General features: G+C 50.3%; 2 protein-coding genes across 10 annotated transcripts in view; both read right to left on the bottom strand.

Annotated features, from left to right (window-relative positions):
* The window catches only part of LOC142906368 (uncharacterized), a 28,475-nt gene extending 21,334 nt beyond the window's left edge, over positions 1 to 7,141 (bottom strand). Inside the window, exons 1-2 of the mRNA XM_076054025.1 lie at positions 7,092 to 7,141; positions 6,732 to 6,947 (exon numbers count right to left, since the gene is read on the bottom strand). Coding sequence (XP_075910140.1) covers positions 6,732 to 6,947; positions 7,092 to 7,141 — 266 coding nt within the window. The remainder of the gene's footprint in view (positions 1 to 6,731; positions 6,948 to 7,091) is intronic.
* LOC116956244 (long-chain-fatty-acid--CoA ligase 4-like) overlaps positions 1 to 17,348 on the bottom strand; it is a 98,987-nt gene extending 81,639 nt beyond the window's left edge. For 7 of the 9 annotated variants that reach the window (XM_076054125.1, XM_076054124.1, XM_076054123.1 and 4 more), the window contains exon 1: positions 17,216 to 17,345. The gene's annotated coding sequence lies outside the window, so the exon portion shown is untranslated. Of the gene's footprint in view, positions 1 to 9,602; positions 9,709 to 17,215 lie in introns of all 9 variants that reach the window. The other 2 variants (XM_076054126.1, XM_076054130.1) reach the window with 2 other exon arrangements.
* Positions 17,349 to 22,110: the final 4,762 nt, after the last annotated feature.

The raw sequence follows: 22,110 nt of genomic DNA, 5'->3' as shown, positions 1-22,110 counted from the left end.
ATACACTACACTATACACTATACTACCATACACTACACTATACACTACACTATACACTACACTAGTGCTGTACTAGTGACGAATTGGCCACGTTCTGTTTACGTGACAACCCTCACTAGTTGGCTGTGTCGGGTGGTGGCGGGTTTAACGACACAACATTTATTTATTAACGCGATCTAACTCCCCCCCCCCGCCCCCCCAACCCCCCCCCGCCCCCCCAACCCCCGCCCCCCTATTATGGGCCAAGGGCTGTTAGCGAGGAGCAGCACCGATGAAGACCGACACGGTGGGACACGAGAGGGGGTTGGTGGGTGGCCAGCACCACGCCCGGCGTGGCGATGTTCACACACCACAGCGGGTGCGGATTTAAGGCTGAGTCAACCCAGAGGAGGTGCAGGGAAATATAAAAAAAATATATATTAAAATAATCGTCAGTGGTGTTGGCCGTGAGCGGGAATCGAACTCGGCTTCGTAGCGCTAACCGCTGCGCCACCGCTCCCCGCAAAAGCGCCGCACCGCAGGCACAAAAACAAGACTCGCACGCAGACTCACGTGGACTGGACTGGACTCACTGGACTGGACTCACTGGACTGGACTCACTCACGTGGACTGGACTCACTCACTGGACTAACTGGACTGGACTCACTCACGTGGACTGGACTCACTCACTGGACTGGACTGGACTAACTGGACTGGACTCACTCACGTGGACTCACTCACTGGACTCACTCACTGGACTGGACTCACTCACTGGACTCACTCACTGGACTCCACTCACTCACTGGACTGGACTCACTCACTTGACTGGACTAACTCACTGGACTGGACTCACTGGACTGGACTCACTGGACTGGAGTCACTGGACTGGACTGGACTCACTCACTGGACTGGACTCACTGGACTGAATTCACTCACTGGACTGGACTAACTGGACTGGACTCACTGGACTGGACTCACCCACTGGACTGGACTCACTCACTGGACTGGACTCACTCACTGGACTTGACTCACTCACTGGACTGGACTCCCTCACTGGGCTCGACTCACTCACGTGGACTCACTCACTGGACTGGACTCACTCACTGGACTGGACTCACTCACTGGACTGAACTCAGTAACTGGACTGGACTCCCTCACTGGACTGGACTCACTGCTGGCCTGGACTCACTCACGTGGACTCACTCACTGGACTGGACTCACTCACTGGACTGGACTCACTCACGTGGACTCACTCACTGGACTGGACTCACTCACTGGACTGGACTCACTCAATGGACTCACTCACGTGGACTCACTCACTGGACTGGACTCACTCACTGGACTCGACTCACTCACTGGACTGGACTCACTCACGTGGACTAGACTCACTCACGTGGACTAGACTCACTCACTGGACTGGACTCACTCAATGGACTGGACTCACTCACTGGACTGGACTCACTCACTGGACTAGACTCACTCACTGGACTGGACTCACTCACGTGGCGTGGACTCACCGCCGTGACCTGTGAAGTCACTTGCTGGTGGCTTCACAAGGTCACTGCTGACCGGTTCCCAACAGCATTCCGGATTAATGAGACGCGCAGATACACGGGGGTAGAGAGGGAGACACGGGGAGAGAGAGGGAGACACGGGGGGAGGGAGGGAGATACGGGGGTAGAGAGGGAGACACGGGGAGAGAGAGGGAGACACGGGGGGAGGGAGGGAGATACGGGGGTAGAGAGGGAGACACGGGGAGAGAGAGGGAGACACGGGGGGAGGGAGGGAGACACGGAGGGAGACACGGGGAGAGAGAGGGAGACACGGGGAGAGAGAGGGAGACACGGGGGGAGGGAGGGAGACACGGAGGGAGAGAGGGAGACACGGGGAGAGAGAGGGAGACACGGGGGTAGAGAGGGAGACACGGGGAGAGAGAGGGAGACACGGGGGGAGGGAGGGAGACACGGAGGGAGGGAGGGAGACACGGGGAGAGAGGGAGACACGGGGGGAGGGAGGGAGACACGGGGAGAGAGGGAGACACGGGGGGAGGGAGGGAGACACGGGGAGAGAGAGGGAGACACGGGGAGAGAGGGAGACACGGGGAGAGAGGGAGACACGGGGGTAGAGAGGGAGACACGGGGGGAGGGAGACACGGGGGGAGGGAGGGATACACGGGGGGAGAGAGAGAGACAAGGGGGGAAGGAGACACGCGGAGACACGGGGAGAGAGAGGGAGACACGTGGAGACACGGGGAGAGAGAGGGAGACACGTGGAGACACGGGGGGAGGGGGAGGAGATACGTGGAGACACGTGTGGAGGAGACACGTGAAGACACGTGTGGAGGAGACACGTGGAGAAACACACAAGGCAAGACACGGTTGGGAAGACGAGAGATCAAGTGGAGAGAGAGAGAGAGGTGGGTGAAGATAGCAAGTGGGAGTGGGCAGAGAGAGAGGGGGGAGAGAGTGGGGGACAGAGAGCTGAGAGGGCCAATTATCTATATTGATGTGTATATATAGTCGCTGGAGTCAGCGATTGTGTAAAGTTAGCATCAGTTGCCTGCCGCACATCAATCACCGACAGCGAAAGAGTAACCCCAGCCCCCCTATCCGTGCCAGCTAAACACGGTTTAGCTGGCACGGATAGGGGCGGGGGTGGTTAGCTGGCACGGATATGGGGGGGGGGGGGGGAAATAGCTGGCACGGATAGGGGAGGGGATTCGCTGGCACGGATATGGGGGGGGGGGGGTTAGCTGGCACGGATAGGGGAGGGGATTCGCTGGCATGGATATGGGGGGGGGGAAATAGCTGGCACGGATAGGGGAGGGGATTAGCTGGCACGGATAGGGCGGTGGGATTCGCTGGCACGGATATGGGGGGGGGGGAAATAGCTGGCACGGATAGGGGGAGGGGGGGTTAGCTGGCACGGATATGGGGGGGGGGAATCACTGGCACGGATGGGGGGGGGGGGGTTAGCTGGCACGGATAGAACGTGGGGACACACACGCGTGCCATCTGTGGCCCGGTTTGCGAGCTCCTATTAAGGCTGCCGTAGTGCTGGGGAGCAAAGTCTGCGTTTCACGTTGCTTCTTGTGCATGCGGGAGGCACACACAGACACGCAGGGGATATGTATACCATACCGACATAAATATACACAGATAGGCCTCACGCACGCACACACACACAGGGGATATGTATACCATACCGACATAAATATACACAGATAGGCCTCACGCACGCACACACACACACAGGGGATACAAAGACAAATATGCCCTGTGTAGCCTCCAGCAGACTATTGGGACAAGTATGCGTACACACATACACACACAGCCACACAAAAGGACACACGCTCTAACAGACACACAACAACAACCGCCATTCGCCACTAAGTGGCGGTGACGTCACCACGACGCTTGTGCCAGGCCATGTGCACCTTGAGGCCACGTGAAGTATCGAACGCCCGCTGGCAGGAGGTCACGGGGCAGACCCAGGTGCCACGGGTCGACTGACTGAGACGACTGGCTAATGCACCACCTGTGCCCCCTACTGTGTCAACCTGCTGTGCCCTAGTTACCTGGCGCTCCGCTCGTTGTTGTGAGCGTCGCTCCTCCGCCCTCCGTTGTTGTTGGAGGGCGACTGCCTCCAACTGCCCAGTAGCGTCCTTCACGAGCCTCCTCCACAGAGGCCGATCTTGACACCGCTGGTACCAGTCATCGGCAAGTCCACTCAGCTCCACGTCCTCCTGTACCACATCACTCCATCTCTTCTCTAGCCCGTGCCGCGCCCGTTTAGCCCCCTCGATCCGGCCGAACAAAAGCTGTTTCGGCATGCGGTGGCTGGGCATGCGGGCTACATGACCCAGCCAACGCAGCCTTGCCTGCCGGAGGAGCTCACCGATGGGACCGTGCCCAGATTTTTCAAGGATTTGTGAGCTCACACAATCCAGCCTGGTTAAACCCAGGATGGATCGTAGGCAGGCCAGCCTAAATGTTTCTAACCGGCGAAGATGTTCCATTAGGGGGGTCCACGTTTCGCAAGTGTAGAGAAGGGAGGGAATGACCATGGCCGAGAAGACCTGAAGCTTAGTGCGGAGCGACAGACCAGGTAGCTTCCACACAGCGTTATGCAACCGATGAAAAGATATTGCCGCTCGAATGATTCGGAGTGAGACCTCTGCTGTTAAACTGGAGTCGGTCATAAGCACACTGCCCAGGTATGGGAAACTCTCCACTCTCTCCACAACTGCCCCATCACCGATTGGGAGTTGTGGGGGTGGAGTGTCCGATGGTACAAAATACCCAGGCAGGTGCTTAGTTTTGGTGGGGCTGATGGTAAGGCCCCACCCTCTTAGTGGCACGCTCCAGTCTCAGCAGCAGCGTCTCCAACTCCTCCTCTGAATGAGCGGCTATTACCAAATCATCGGCATACATAACGTGGTTGACCAACACACACACACACGTACATACTGACAAACGCACTCATACTCAACTCACAAAGACAAAGATAGCCCCGTGTAGCCTTGAGTAGACTGTAGGGGCAAGTGCTGTTGTTAGCGAGTAGCAGCGCCTATGAATGCCGGCACTGCACACGAGGGGGTGGGTGGCCAGCAAGAGGAAGGAGTTCACGGGGACAGATGCATGGATTCATTAAATGAATATCGGTTCATTAAATTACTATCGATTCGTGAATTTAATATCGATTCATTAAATGAATATCGATTCATTAAATGAATATCGGTTCATTAAATTACTATCGATTCGTGAATTTAATATCGATTCATTAAATTAATATCGATTCATTAAATTAATATCGGTTCATTAAATTACTATCGGTTCTGTGGCTCACGATGCACGCATTGGTTGGCGTTTGTGGGGGATCGATGGACAACAAATTTTAATAAACCAAACTAGTTTTTGTTTTATTTAAAGATTTCGTGACTGCAGTAATTAATATTCTTAGCTCTTTCGGTAAAGTCACGTTGAAGGGAAACAATAAAATAATGAAATATATATAAAACAATAAAAACAATTCTCACGACGTTTCGACCATAACACAAACGGTCGTCATCAGGTGTGTTGGTTTGTGTTATGGTCGAAACGTCGTGAGAATTTTTATTGTTTAATATATATTATTATTTTATTGTTTCCCTTCAACGTGACTTTACCGAAAGAGCTAAGTATATATAGTTTTTTTGTTGTTCGCCAGGTACGGCGAACACTCAAGCTGTGGAGCTCTCTCTTCTTCAGAAGCGACCCTGGCCATAACAGATGGTAGCTTCTCGACGGAGTGGCTTATCGCGTAGAAATGTCGAGCAGCAGCCAAACACTCAAAACGCCGTGGTGACGTTCATTCTAAACGTGGAGGGGAAAAACCAGAGGACCCGGAGAAGAATCTACGCGGATAGGGGAGAGAGAGAGAGACACGGAAACTCCAAATATACAGCAGCAGCAGACGTCAGGGTCGAGATCAAACCCACGACGTCCTGTATACCAACGAATGTAGTTAACATCTCATAGCCACCGTGATGATGATGATGAGAGAGACACGGAAACTCCAAATATACAGCAGCAGCAGACGTCAGGGTCGGGATCAAACCCACGACCTCCTGTATACCAGGCGAGGTAGTTAACATCTCCTAGCCACCGTGATGATGATGAGAGAGAAAGACACGCAAACTCCAAATATACAGCAGCAGCAGACGTCAGGGTCGAGATCAAACCCACGACCTCCTGTATACCAGGCGAGGTAGTTAACATCTCCCAGCCGTCATGATGATGAGACACACAAACTCCAAATAAACAGCAGGCGTCAGGGTCGAGATCAAAACCACGACCTCCTGCACACCAGGCGAGGTAGTTAACATCTCCTAGCCACCGTGATGATGATGATGAGAGAGAGAGACATGCAAACTCCAAATATACAGCAGCAGCAGACGTCAGGGTCGAGATCAAACCCACGACCTCCTGTATACCAGGCGAGGTAGTTAACATCTCCCAGCCGTCATGATGATGAGACACACAAACTCCAAATAAACAGCAGGCGTCAGGGTCGAGATCAAAACCACGACCTCCTGCACACCAGGCGAGGTAGTTAACATCTCCTAGCCACCGTGATGATGATTATGAGAGAGAGAGACACGCAAACTCCAAATATACAGCAGCAGACGTCAGGGTCGAGATCAAACCCACGACCTCCTGCACACCAGGCGAGGTAGTCAACATCTCCTATCCACCGTGATGATGATGATGAGAGAGAGAGAGACACGCAAACTCCAAATATACAGCAGCAGCAGGCGTCAGGGTCGGGATCAAACCCACGAGGTAACGCGTCACCGAGCGACAGATTCATTTTGTTCGCAGCGACCTGGCCATCAAAAAACGACAGCCCAACAAAGTGGCCATGCGTGCCGCGGCCAAAGACATCGCCGCACGCCGAATCGACGCGTGGAAAGGGCAGACGCCGACAATAATAAAAAAAAATGAAACCACACCGGACACGGGGGAACAACAGTTCGGGTCGTGACCACAACCTCGTACGACCCGCTCCTGTTGACAACTCGAACCGCCGCGTCGAGTGTGGCGAAACAAAAATGTTTTTAAAAAAAAAGAAAAAAGAGCCCCAAAAATGCGGGCACTCGTACACTCGTACTGTTAGCCGAGGCCATTACAACACGGCCATGGCGGGCGGGCGGGCGGGGTGGCACGGCAGGGGACGGGAGGGAACTTTCGGCGCCCAGAAGACCGACCCACCGCAGAGCCAGGGCCGAGTCAGGGCAGAGCCGAGCCAGGGCCGAGCCAGGGCAGAGCCAGAGCCGAGTCAGGGCCGAGTCAGGGCCGAGCCAGAGCCGAGCCAGAGCCGAGTCAGGGCCGAGCCAGAGCTGAGCCAGAGCCGAGCCAGAGCCGAGCCAGGGCCGAGTCAGGGCCGAGCCAGAGCCGAGCCAGAGCCGAGTCAGGGCCGAGCCAGAGCTGAGCCAGAGCCGAGCCAGAGCCGAGTCAGGGCCGAGTCAGGGCCGAGCCAGAGCCGAGTCAGGGCCGAGTCAGGGCCGAGCCAGAGCCGAGTCAGGGCCGAGCCAGAGCCGAGTCAGGGCCGAGCCAGAGCTGAGCCAGGACCGAGCCAGGACCGAGCCAGGACCGACAGAAAATTCGGCACTGCAGGGCATGGGGGGTCACAGCAACTTGCAGGTTGCCAACGGACATGGGATCCCATCGGCGCGGCCCATGTGCTGTCAGCGAGCGGCAGCGCCTGTGAAGGCCGGTGTGGCCAGCACCACGCCCGGCCGCCTTTGTCTCCCCGGTGGCGATGTTTACTTACACATCAACAACTACAACAACCGGTGAGGTTTAGACGCATGAGCTACCAGGGGCTCGTTTGAGGCTGAGTCGACCTAGGGGAGGCCCATGGCCGGTTCAGATAATCGTCACCGGTGTTGGGTGGCGGTGAGCGGGAATCGAACCCGGGTCGCCGGGGTTTGCAGCACGGCGTAGCGCTGACCACGGCACTAACGCTCTCCACCCAAAGACAAAGATCCCCCGTGGAGCCTTAACAGATTGTCGGGGCAAGTGCTGTTCGCGAGCGGCACCTGTGAAGGCCGGAACGGCACGAGACAGGGGTGGGTTTGACCAGCACCACGCCCGGCCGCCTTTGTCTCCCCAGTGCTGATGTTTTACTACACATCACACCAGCTACTCATTCAGAATCTTAATTTGGACTGGAGGAATCCGATGAGCTACGAAGCTCTGCTAACACGTGTGTGTGTGTATAACAATGCCCGCTAAGTGATGGCAACATCGCCACGGTGCATGTGCCAGGCCAGGTGCACTGTGAGGCCACTTGAAGTGTCGGAGGCCCTCGCTGCTGGCAGGAGGTCACGGGACAGACCCAGCAGGTGGTGCCAGGGGTTGACCGACTCAGATGACCGGCAGATGCACCACCAGCCGTGTTGTGAGCGTCGCTCCTCTGCCCTCGGTTGCTGTTGGGAGGGCGACTGCCTCCAGCTGCCCAGCAGCAGCGTCCTTCACGAGCCTCCTCCACAGAGGCCGATCTTGACACCGCTAATAACATGTGTATATCAACACATACACACACGTGTTAACGTGTACACCTAGGCTGCCAGCAGTGTCGACCCAGAGTCACTGACATGTGAAGCCCCATGGGAGAGAGAGAGACACCCAGACCCGGGGTGGCTTAAGGCCACTGACCGTGTCACAAACACGAAGTGGTCGCAGCTGGTGGTGACCTGGTCTTGAGGTCATTGGCTCGCCCCACCAAAGAACCCGTTTGGATGAGTAAAACAAAACGATTTTTTTAAAATATATTTTTTTACCAGGTAAGGCCCACGGAGCTATGTGGCTTTCTTTTTTTTCTGCAGAAGCGACCTGGCCATCACAAATGATAGCTTAACGAAGTGGTTTCTCGCGTGAAAATCTACCGCAGTCAAATACGCCAGGGCCGAGCCTGGGCCCAGCCAGGGCCCAGCCAGGGCCGAGCCAGGGCCGAGCCAGGGCCCAGCCAGGGCCGAGCCAGGGCCCAGCCAGGGCCGAGCCAGGGCCCAGCCAGGGCCCAGCCAGGGCCGAGCCTGGGCCCAGCCAGGGCCCAGCCAGGGCCGAGCCAGGGCCCAGCCAGGGCTGAGCCTGGGCCCAGCCAGGGCCCAGCCAGGGCCGAGCCTGGACTCGCAGTGTCCCCGCCATCTTGGGCCACGTGTGTGACTCCTTGAACCGCCGAAGGGTTTCGCTTCAGGCCGCGCAGAGCGGACAGGCACGCCGGTCTCGCGCGATTGGCCAAGGCCACAACACACCTCCGGATCTGAAACCAATCAGCGGGCGCGCCCCGATTTTGCCGGGGTCGCTAAAAGTCGACTGGGGAATGTGGACCGGCGTCCGTCACGCCGTGCACGTGTTGTCGGGCGTCGGGGCAGAGTCATCAACACCCTCAGCATCAGGGGCTATCCACTGCTGGATGAAGATCAGGGTGATGATGATGAGGTCTCCTCGACCCTGCGTGTGTTCTCTAATCCACGTGTTCCTCTCCCTCTCTCTCTCTGTGTCATCATCACCATGTCCACTGCCAAATGAACGTTTTCCCACGTAAACGCACATGCTTGATATACACGTGCAGGAGTACATGTAGCCTGTAACAGACTGTTGGGGCAAGTGCTGTTAGCGGGTAGCAGCGCCTACGAAGGCCGGCACCGCACAGGAGGGGGTGGGTGGCCAGCAACCACGCCGGGCCGCCTTTGTCTCCCCAGTTCCGATGTTTTACACACACACACCTCACCAGATACTCATTTAAGGCCGAGTCGACCTAAACGGAGCCTCGGGACGGGTTCAGATATTCGCCGTCACTGTCATTGATCTTGAGCGCGAATAAAAATTCGGCGACGCCGGGTTCGAAGTGCAGCGCGCTAACCACTGCGCCACCACTCCCCACGTTGCATACACAGCAAACACCGCCGTATACAGACGTGTGTACTGCGCGCACGTAAACATAAAACTCTTCACTCTCGATTGGAAGCTTCCGTGGCTGCAGGAATCCATACTCTTTGGTTATTTTCGGTGAAGTCCACGTGGGTGGAACATTCATAGATCACGACGTGTCTCGGCAGCCGGCTTTCCCTCTCTCACCTGAAGACGGTCCGCTTGCGTGGCGATCGAAACGTCGACGATCAAACACATTCTCCTGCGGAGGGAGCTGGTAGGAACGTTGGGTTGCTCGGTCAATGGCCAGGGTCTACAATGGCACCACCACCACGTGGTGTGTTCAGCACAATATGCCCGACTGTGAGGGCGGGCACAAGCCGGCGTGAGTAGGTGAAACGTTGAGTTTTATAAGGGCACCACGGGGTGACCAGCCCCTCCCAGCCCCAGCCCCACCCACCCCCCACCCAGCCCCACCCTCCTCACCTCGCACCCAGCCCCACCCTCCCCTCCCCACCCAGCCCCTCCCCACCCTCCAATCCCCCCACCCAGCCCCTCCCCACCCTCCCCTCCCTACCCTCCCCAGCCCCTCCCCTCTCCACCCAGCCCCTCCCATTTTATCCGGGTGTCCGGATACACGTGGACAGACATCCACAGACATCCACAATTAATCCCCTGCCTCCTGTGAAGAATTAATCCCGGTTGGGCTTCCAGTCCACTACGTTTCCTGCCAGTATTATTTTCGCCTACCTACGTGACTTCAACAAAGGCTGCTTGGTAGCACGGACTCGTTAATTCATGAATGTCGACTTGCTGGATAGAGGCCCCAAAAACGCCAAAGGGCCAGCAACAAACAGCGCTTCTTGAATTTGTAAGTAGAGGCGAGGGTACCGTGTTTCTTGATTTGGGCGAGGTTATAGTTATTTATTGTTAAAAACATTGGTGATAAGAGACAAGGCTTAGGGGGGTAGGGAATTCCACAGTGGACATGCAGTGTGGGTGAGCGAGTGAGCGGGTGAGTGAGTGGGTAGGCGAGTGAGTGGGTGAGTAGATTGGTGAGTGTTTGGGTGAGTGGGTAGGCGAGTGAGTGGGTGAGTAGATGGGTGAGTAGATGGGCGAGTGGTTGGGTGAGTGGGTAGGCGAGTGAGTGGGTGAGTGAGTATATGGGCGAGTGGTTGGGTGTGTGGGTAAGCGAGTGAGTGGGTGAGTGAGTATATGGGCCAGTGGTTGGGTGAGTGGGTAGGCGAGTGGGTGAGTGAATATATGGGCGAGTGGTTGGGTGAGTGGGTCGGCGAGTGAGTGGGTGAGTATATGGGCGAGTGTTTGGGTGAGTGGGTAGGCGAGTGAGTGGGTGAGTAGATTGCTGAGTGGTTGGGTGTGTGGGTAGGCGAGTGAGTGGGTGAGTATATGGGCGAGTGAGTGGGTGAGTATATGGGCGAGTGGTTGGGTGAGTGAGTGTGTGGCTGGGTGAGTGAGTAGAGTGAGTGTGTGGGTAAGCGAGTGAGTGAATGGCTGGGTGAGTGAGTAGATGGGTGAGTGGTTGGGTGAGTGGGTAGGTGAGTGAGTGGGTGAGTAGATTGGTGAGTGTTTGGGTGAGTGGGTAGGCGAGTGAGTGGGTGAGGATATGGGCGAGTGGTTGGGTGTGTGGGTAGGCGAGTGAGTGGGTGAGTAGATTGCTGAGTGGTTGGGTGTGTGGGTAGGCGAGTGAGTGGGTGAGTATATGGGCGAGTGGTTGGGTGAGTGGGTCGGCGAGTGAGTGGGTGAGTGAGTATATTGGCGAGTGGTTGGGTGTGTGGGTAGGCGAGTGAGTGGGTGAGTAGATTGCTGAGTGGTTGGGTGTGTGGGTAGGCAAGTGAGTGGATGAGTATTTGGGCGAGTGGTTGAGTGAGTGGGTCGGCGAGTGAGTGGGTGAGTATATGGGCGAGTGTTTGGGTGAGTGGGTAGGCGAGTGAGTGGGTGAGTGAGTATATGGGTGAGTGGTTGTGTATGTGGGTAGGCGAGTGAGTGGGTGAGTATTTGGGCGAGTGTTTGGGTGAGTGGGTAGGCGAGTGAGTGGGTGAGTAGATTGGTGAGTGTTTGGGTGAGTGGGTAGGCGAGTGGGTGAGTGAATATATGGACGAGTGGTTGGGTGAGTGGGTAGGCGAGTGGGTGAGTGAATATATGGGCGAGTGGTTGGGTGAGTGGGTCGGCGAGTGAGTGGGTGAGTATATGGGCGAGTGTTTGGGTGAGTGGGTAGGCGAGTGAGTGGGTGAGTAGATTGCTGAGTGGTTGGGTGTGTGGGTAGGCGAGTGAGTGGGTGAGTATATGGGCGAGTGAGTGGGTGAGTATATGGGCGAGTGGTTGGGTGAGTGAGTGTGTGGCTGGGTGAGTGAGTAGAGTGTGTGGGTAAGCGAGTGAGTGAATGGCTGGGTGAGTGAGTAGATGGGTGAGTGTGTGAGTAGGCGAGTGAGTGAGTGGCTGGGTGAGTGAGTAGATGAGTGAGTGTATGGGTAAGCGAGTGAGTGGCTGGGTGAGTGAGTAGATGGGTGAGTGTGTGGGTAGGCGAGTGAGTGGCTGGGTGAGTGAGCAGATGGGTGAGTGTGTGAGTAGGCGAGTGAGTGAGTGGCTGGGTGAGTGAATAGATGAGTGAGTGTGTGGGTAGGCGAGTGAGTGGGTAGGCGAGTGAGTGGCTGGGTGAGTGAGTAGATGGGTGAGTATGTGAGTAGGCGAGTGAGTGAGTGGCTGGGTGAGTGAGTAGATGGGTGAGTGTGTGAGTAGGCGAGTGAGTGAGTGAGTAGATGGGTGTGTGAGTAGGCGAGTGAGTGGCTGGGTGAGTGAGTAGATGGGTGAGTGCGTGAGTAGATGGGTGAGTGTGTGAGTAGGCGAGTGAGTGGCTGGGTGAGTAGTAGATGGGTGAGTGTGTGGGTAGGCGAGTGAGTGAGTGGCTGGGTGAGTGAGTAGATGGGTGTGTGAGTAGGCGAGTGAGTAGCTGGGTGAGTGAGTAGATGGGTGAGTGAGTAGATGGGTGAGTGTGTGGGTAGGCGAGTGAGTGAGTGGCTGGGTGAGTGAGTGGCTGGGTGAGTGAGTAGATGGGTGTGTGAGTAGGCGAGTGAGTGGCTGGGTGAGTGAGTAGATGGGTGAGTGAGTAGATGGGTGTGTGGGTAGGCGAGTGAGTGAGTGGGTGAGCGAGGAGTGTGGTGGTTGAACGAGTCCTCAACACGTGCGGAGCAATCAATGAGCGGAGTCCATGCGAAAACAGGCGTAACCATGGTGGTAGTAGAAGCAGCAGCGATAGAAGAGCGATACGGAGGCGGCCGACATCCCGTGAGCGAGCAATTGGCGTTAATCAGTGACGTTCACGGGAACAGTAAACCACGGTAGTAGCGCCAGTAGAGTGATAAGGAGGCGACTGACCAATCAGTAGGTGCTGGATCATCAACACCCTGACCGCGTTATTTTGAATGATCATCACGTGCACGCAGTGCCGGATTAACCTAGTAGCAAAAGTAGCTGCATATGTAGTAGTAGCTACACGTGTAGTAGTAGCTACATATTTAGTAGTAGCTACATATGTAGTAGTAGCTACATATGTAGTAGTAGCTACGGGCCCCGCACTTTCAAGAGCCCCGCGCTAAACGCTTTCAAGCTATCAATTCCGGTTCAGTGATTCTGCACTAGCTCTATTACTGCAGTACTATACCGCCTTTAACTTTTATGAACGACCGGGTGTTTGAGGTTAGCGATTTGTCGTATTATCTGGCTGTTGAGCAAATGAAAAAAATACAATTACTTGACTTACGCGAGTTAACAATTTGTATTTTAATATTTATGCGTAAAACAAATAATAATAATTAGGGCCCCTTTATAACATCATATGCTACATGCCCCGCTCTCGCTTCATCCGGCACTTGCGTGCACGATGTACGCGTTGCTTCGTTTGCCCGCGTCTGGGTTAAGCTAAGTAGGGGTGGGCCCGTATGAGACCCGCGAAATCATTTGGTCTGCTGGCCCTGCCAAGGCAAACCGCTGGCGGGGGACTCGAAATTCAATAAATCTAGGGGAGCAAACCTGGGAAAGCAGTTGCGAGTAGCAGCAGCAACATCGTCAATAGCCAGCTAACATCATCAATACCAGCTAACATCATCAAAATCAGCTAACATCATCAATACGAGCTAACATCATCAATACCAGCTAACATCATCAATACCAGCTAACATCATAAATATCAGCTAACATCATCAATACCAGCTAACATCATCAATACCAGCTAACATCATCAATACCAGGTAACATCATCAATAGCCAGCTAACATCATCAATACCAGCTAACATCATCACTACCAGCTAACATCATCACTACCAGCTAACATCATCACTGCCAGATTTAAAGCTTTCGTGACTGCTAGGATCCATACTCCTTGGTTCTATTGGGTAAAGTCACGTAGGTGAAAATGAGCTAATCACTCAGCTATTTCAATGCTAAATTCGATGCTAATTCCTTTGTCAAGGGGTACCTCTGCGGATGTGTATACTTTAACTTAGATATTTCAATGAGCCATTTCAATGCTAAATTATATGCTAATTCCTTTGTCAAGGCGCGTGATCTTTTTCTTCTCACACAGCTTAAAGGTCGTGATCTAAGCGTGGCTTCTTTCACTCCAGCGCTGTCCTCCAGACAGTCTCGTCCCTTCACCTGATGAAGGCCGCTTGTGTTGTGGCCGAAACGTCGTGATTTTTTGTTATTTTATTTTCACCTACGTGACTTTACCCAATAGAACCAAGGAGTATCATCACTACCAGCTTACATCATCAATACCAGCTAACATCAATACCAGTTAACATCATCAATAGCCAGCTAACATCATCAATAGCCAGCTAACATCATCAATACCAGCTAACATCATCACTACCAGCTAACATCATATCAGCTAACATCATCAATATCAGCTAACACCGTCAATAGCCAGCTAACATCGTCAATACCAGCTAACATCATCAATACCAGCTAACATCATCACTACCAGCTAACATCAATACCAGCTAACATCAATACCAGCTAACATCATCAATATCAGCTAACATCATCACTAGCAGCTAACATAATCAATATCAGCTAACATCATCAATACCAGCTAACATCATCAATAGCCAGCTAACATCATCACTACCAGCTAACATCATCAATACCAGCTAACATCGTCAATAGCCAGCTAACATCATCAATGCCAGCTAACATCATCACTACCAGCTAACATCATCACTACCAGCTAACATCAATAGCCAGATAACATCATCAATACCAGCTAACATCATCAATACCAGCTAACATCATCAATACCAGCTAACATCATCAATACCAGCTAACATCATCAATACCAGCTAACATCATCACTACCAGCTAACATCGTCAATACCAGCTAACATCATCAATACCAGCTAACATCATCACTACCAGCTAACATCATCAAAACCAGCTAACATCATCAATACCAGCTAACATCATCACTACCAGCTAACATCATCAATACCAGCTAACATCATCAATACCAGCTAACATCATCACTACCAGCTAACATCATCAATACCAGCTAACATCATCAATACCAGCTAACATCATCAATATCAGCTAACATAATCAATACCAGCTAACATCATCAATACCAGCTAACACCATCAATAGCCAGCTAACATCATCACTACCAGCTAACATCATCAATACCAGCTAACATCATCAATACCAGCTAACATCATCACTACCAGCTAACATCAATACCAGCTAACATCATCAATAGCCAGCTAACATCATCAATACCAGCTAACATCATCAATACCAGCTAACATCGTCAATACCAGCTAACATCATCAATACCAGCTAACATCATCAATAGCCAGCTAACATCATCAATACCAGCTAACATTATCAATACCAGCTAACATCATCAATAGCCAGCTAACATCATCACTACCAGCTAACATCATCAATACCAGCTAACATCATCAATAGCCAGCTAACATCATCACTACCAGCTAACATCATCAATACCAGCTAACATCATCAATAGCCAGCTAACATCATCAATAGCCAGCTAACATCATCATTACCAGCTAACATCATCAATACCAGCTAACATCATCACTACCAGCTAACATCAATACCAGCTAACATCATCAATAGCCAGCTAACATCATCAATACCAGCTAACATCATCAATAGCCAGCTAACATCATCACTACCAGCTAACATCATCAATAGCCAGCTAACATCATCAATACCAGCTAACATCATCAATACCAGCTAACATCATCACTACCAGCTAACATCAATACCAGCTAACATCATCAATAGCCAGCTAACATCATCAATACCAGCTAACATCATCAATACCAGCTAACATCATCAATACCAGCTAACATCATCAATACCAGCTAACATCATCATTACCAGCTAACATCATCATTACCAGCTAACATCATCAATACCAGCTAACATCATCAATACCAGCTAACATCATCAATAGCCAGCTAACATCATCAATAGCCAGCTAACATCATCACCACGCCTCGCCAAAGAGAATCAGCCCCAGCCCACCGCATTAGGGGTGAGTTCATTAAACGTTTGACCAAATATAAACGGGGCTAATTTTTTTTAACTTGATCATTTTGTATGGCCCGCGAATGATGTTTTATAAAACGTCCAAATGGCCCTTGAGGGGATGGCCCCTCCATCGTCCAATGGTGAAATAAAAGACGTGTAATTAATATCGCGGGGCTCACAAACAAGGACGAAACTCAATCAGTGAGCGTAATCTGATTATCTAAAACGCCACTAAATCCAGAGGCCGTTAATAAGTAACCTAGTTGATTGTGCGGAGGAATCGGTCACCTATTTCAACGCAAGCCTGACTTTGCTGTGCGCATCAACGACGCACGGCCGTCTTTGTCTCCCTGCTGATCTTTTCACACGCGCGCGCGCACACACACACACAATAGCATCGTGTACACATTTGAGGCCGAGTAGACCTAGGGGAAGACCAGAACAGATTCCCCCCCCCCCCTCTCTCCCCAGATCTAAACCAGTCTGCTCGCCCCAATTAAGCATTTGCGCGGTGCCAGAATATTTGGTTTGTGGAAAAGTCGATTAAATATTCCGATGGCTCTAAAGCGTTTATCACACACATATATATCGTTACATTTACACGGTGCGTCTGAATGGACTTGGGGCGGCTAACCTGCCGTTCGACACTCGCGGCACGCCTTCCCACTACCACCACCACCACGGTGGACTTCATCGATTTGCAGCCTTGGGCGACGCAAATTCGTCCCAAACGACGTCGCTGGCGCCCTCGCTCGCATCCGTGGTGGTGGTGGTGGTGGAGAAGGGGGGGAGGTGGACAAAATCTAAAACCCCGGCCGTGTTTCACCGAAGCTTGGAAGCAAGCAAACGCGTGCGTGCGTGCGTGCGTCCCGTCGCGTGTTCAACCGAACGGAACGATTCATCAACGCCACATGCGAAGCGTGCGACTACAACGACGCGATGATGAAGCAGAGAGGCAGAGAGAGAGAGGGGCAGAGAGAGAGAGGCAGAGAGAGAGAGAGGCAGAGAGAGAGGCGACTTCACGGCATTTCAACAGCGCGCACTACACGCACGACGTTATTTAATTGTTTTAAAAACAACTGCCGGCGATGAATGGAAAGGTGTTGGGTTTTTTTAAATAAAAAAAATTGTTGTTTGTTTGTTGTTGTTGTTGATGTTACGAAGCGAATGACTCGAAGGCGTAAAGGCCGTTCCGCTGCTGCATTGTCTTTTTGTTTGGTGTCATCAAGCCGGCTTCACGCCTTACCTTGGACAGCGACCCGCAGGGCGAAACGCGTTTCTCTCCTCTTTGTCCCCTTGCGGCCCCCGTTACACGAGGGGGAGGGGTGGTGGTGGTGGGGGGGAGAACCTTGCCGCGGTGACGTCACGTCCGGTCGAGTTTCACGTGGTCACAGCGCGAATGCGGCCTCGGGTTACCGTCGGGCACGCCGACGTCACGTCCGGATCGTGAGCTCGCAGGAAAATTGCGGGGGGGTGGGGGAGTGTGGGGGGAGGGTTACTATCGGGCGTTTCTGCGTCACGTCCGGTAAGTTCACCCGCAGGGGGGGTTACTGTCGGTCGTTTGTGCGTCACGTCCGGTGAGTTCACCCGTTGGGGGGGTTACTATCGGTCGTTTCTGCGTCACGTCCGGTAGAGTCACTCGTTGGTTCAGTTACTATCGGTCGTTGCTGCGTCACGTCCGGTAAGTTCACCCGTTGAGGGCGGGGGTTACTATCGGTCCTTTCTGCGTCACGTCCGGAGAGTTCACGTGTCCTCGACACGCAACTTCCGGTGCGTTCACCATACAATAAGACAACTCTAAACAATGAGAACAACATATCTTACATACTATTTTTGGGTAAAAATTGATTCACAGCACTTGTGCAATTTTGACACTTTATTTATGTTTTTTCCTAGCCTCTGCACTACTAATCGGTTTTGTATTGTTTGTTTTTGGTTATAACGTTATGAACCGGGTGCCCCCTACTGGACATCTGCGAAAAAGAGCTTCAAAAATCATCGGATTGAATTTTTTCTTCTCCCTCCCCGATTGGATATTTATACCAGGGACGTGCGGTCAGGGGAGGCATAGCCTCACCTGTCACAGTCCAATGAAAATAGTTGTCATGAAAAAAAAGAATAAAAAATAAACATTTTTTTCCACTGATCTGTGTTTTAAATGTTATTTCTGTACGATTCCAATCATTTTTATAGTCAATCGCCAAATTTTCGTAAGTGAGGCAGCGACGAGCTCGGCCTCCCCTCTGATTGCGCAACCCCTCAGTAACTGGATGGAGCGCGGGCAATAAGCGCGTGCCTGTTACTATCTCAGTATGTCACCAATGTGATGTTTGTAGACCCCTCCTCGTCTTCCATACTCCAGGTAACTTATTTCACGTATGTGTATAACGATATTTAGGCTCGCTGGTCTCGTCGTGAAACTGCAATGAAAAAGCACCGGGGGAGGCAGCTATCACATCTGCCTCACTGAAGGGGGACGTGTCTAACACGCCCCCCTCCGTGAGGCCACGCCCCTTCCGTGAGGCCACGCCCCCCCCCCCAGTGTGTGAATCTGGCTCTGACACTAGCCAGTGCCTTCCCAGCCATTGACCTCACCGCACGGGCGCGATAATCGAGCGGGGGGGGGGGGTGGTAACGTCACGGAGGGGCGGGGCTTAACGCTGTGGTGGGAGGAGCTCGTTGCAGTCACGCCGTGATATCGCGATATAGTACCATATACTACGATATAGTACCATATACTACGATATAGCACCATATACTACGATATACTACCATATACTACGATATAGTACCATATACTACGATATAGCACGATATACTACGATATAGCACGATATACTACGATATAGCACGATATACTACGATATAGCACGATATACTACGATATAGCACCATATACTACGATATATCACGATATACTACGATATAGTACGATATAATAAAATATATCATATATACTACGATATAGTACCATATACTACAATATAGCACGATATACTACGATATAGTACCATATACTACGATATAGCACCATATACTACGATATAGTACCATATACTACGATATAGCACGATATACTACGATATAGTACCATATACTACGATATAGCACGATATACTACGATATAGTACCATATACTACGATATAGCACGATATACTACGATATAGTACCATATACTACGATATAGCACGATATACTACGATATAGCACCATATACTACGATATATCACGATATACTACGATATAGCACCATATACTACGATATATCACGATATACTACGATATAGTACCATATACTACGATATAGCACGATATACTACGATATAGCACCATATACTACGATATATCACGATATACTACGATATAGCACCATATACTACGATATAGTACCATATACTACGATATAGTACCATATACTACGATATAGCACGATATACTACGATATAGCACGATATACTACGATATAGTACGATATACTACGATATATCACGATATAGTACGATATACTACGATATATCACGATATACTACGATATAGTACGATATAATAAAATATATCACGATATACTACGATATAGTACGATATAATACAATATATCACGATATACTACGAATTAGTACCATATACTAGAATATCGCACGATATACTACGATATACTACGATATAATGCAATATATTACGATATACTACGATGAGACCACGATGTACTACGACACTACGATATCGCACGATATACTACGCTATAACATGATATTCTACGATATAGTACGATATAATACAATATATCACGATATACTACGATATAGTACGATATATCACGATATACTACGATATAGTACGATATAGTACAATATATCACGATATACTACGATATAGTACGATATAATACAATATATCACGATATACTGCGATATAGTACGATATAATACAATATATCACGATATACTGCGATATAGTACGATATAATACAATATATCACGATATAATACGATATAGTACGATATAATACAATATATCACGATATACTACGCTATAACATGATGTTCTACGATATAGTACGATATAATACAATATATCACGATATACTACGCTATAGCATGATATTCTACGATATAGTACGATATAATACAATATATCACGATATACTACGCTATAACATGATGTTCTACGATATAGTACGATATAATACAATATATCACGATATACTACGCTATAACATGATGTTCTACGATATAGTACGATATAATACAATATATCACGATATACTACGCTATAACATGATATTCTACGATATAGTACGATATAATACAATATATCACGATATACTACGCTATAACATGATATTCTACGATATAGTACGATATAATACAATATATCACGATATACTACGCTATAACATGATGTTCTACGATATAGTACGATATAATACAAAACATCACGATATACTACGCGATAACATGATGTTCTACGATATAGTACGATAATAAAAAAACTGCGATAATCCTATTGTCCACGTAAAAATAAATACATTGCCGGCCGTGTTGTGATGATGATCGTTGCGAGTTTGAACCGCCCTGTAAATTAATAAAACGTTTATTTTTTTGTTATCGATGTACTGCAATACATAGCACGTTTGTTTATTTCCCGGCATGAAATATGTACGAAGTGATACATGGGAATGTTTAACATCTTCTTTGGTTCTTTCGGTAAAAGTCACGTTAGAATGAGAATAAAATAATAAATTGATAAAATAAAATAACACAATAATTTATTATTTTATTCTCATTCTACGTGGTGACTTTACCGAAAGAACCAAAGAAGATGAATCCTTGCAGTCACGAAAGCTTTAAATCGAAATGTTTAACATGCTGCTGCGGTAAGAAAAATAATGAGGGGTCGTCTACTCCCATCAAGTTGCTCTTGACGACCATTCGTAAAGCTTGGTTCGCCGCTGCCGTGAAGTGGATTAAAGGATTAAGATTTCGGTTTTAATTGCACCGCGGAAAAAAAATGTTTACGCGTTGAGATTCAACAACAACACCGACATTCGACCTACGAACTTTGCGAGATACGAACAAACCTGATCCGTATGTCCAGTCGCCTGTTCGGACCGAGAGTCGTGAGTTCTAGATTTAAAGCTTTCGTGACTGCTAGGATCCATACTCTTTGGTTCTATTGGGTAAAGTCACCTACGTGACTTTACCCAATAGAATCAAAGAGTCGTAAGTTCAACCGCTGCGCAAAAAGATGGAGGTGGTGGCATCTAGGTCTTGAGAACATGAAGAACCATTGGCATCTACATCTACAGAACGTGAAGAACCAGTGGCATCTACATCTGCAGAACGTGAAGAACCAGTGGCATCTACATCTACAGAGCGTAAAGAACCAGTGGCATCTACATCTACAGAACATGAAGAACCAGTGGCATCTACATCTACAGCACATTAAGAACCAGTGGCATCTACATCTACAGAACATGAAGAACCAGTGGCATCTACATCTACAGAACACGAAGAACCAGTGACATCTGCATCTGCAGAACGTGAAGAACCAGTGACATCTACATCTGCAGAGCGTGAAGAACCAGTGGCATCTACATCTAGAGAACATGAAGAACCAGTGGCATTACATATGCAGAATGTGAAGAACAAGTGGTATCTACATCTACAGAACGTGAAGAACCAGTGGCATCTACATCTACAGAACGTGAAGAACCAGTGGCATCTACATCTACAGAACATGAAGAACCAGTGGCATCTATATCTGCGGAACGTGAAGAACCAGTGGCATCTACATCTGCGGAACGTGAAGAACCAGTGGCATCTACATCTACAGAACACGAAGAACCAGTGGCATCTACATCTGCAGAACATGAAGAACCAGTGGCATCTACATCTGCAGAACGTGAAGAACCAGTGACATCTACATCTGCAGAGCGTGAAGAACCAGTGGCATCTACATCTACAGAACATGATGAACCAGTGGCATTACATATGCAGAATGTGAAGAACAAGTGGTATCTACATCTACAGAACGTGAAAAACCAGTGGCATCTACAGAACGTGACAAACCAGTGGCATCTGCATCTGCAGAACGTGAAGAATCAGTGGCATCTACATCTACAGAACGTGAAGAATCAG

This window comes from Petromyzon marinus, chromosome 64, assembly GCF_048934315.1.
Source record: "Petromyzon marinus isolate PM22_M1 ecotype Great Lakes invasive population chromosome 64, UKy_Petmar_22M1.pri1.0, whole genome shotgun sequence".
NCBI lineage: Eukaryota > Metazoa > Chordata > Hyperoartia > Petromyzontiformes > Petromyzontidae > Petromyzon > Petromyzon marinus.
The sequence above is the reverse complement of the archived record's forward strand: the minus strand, read 5'-3'. Positions and strand labels throughout refer to the sequence as shown.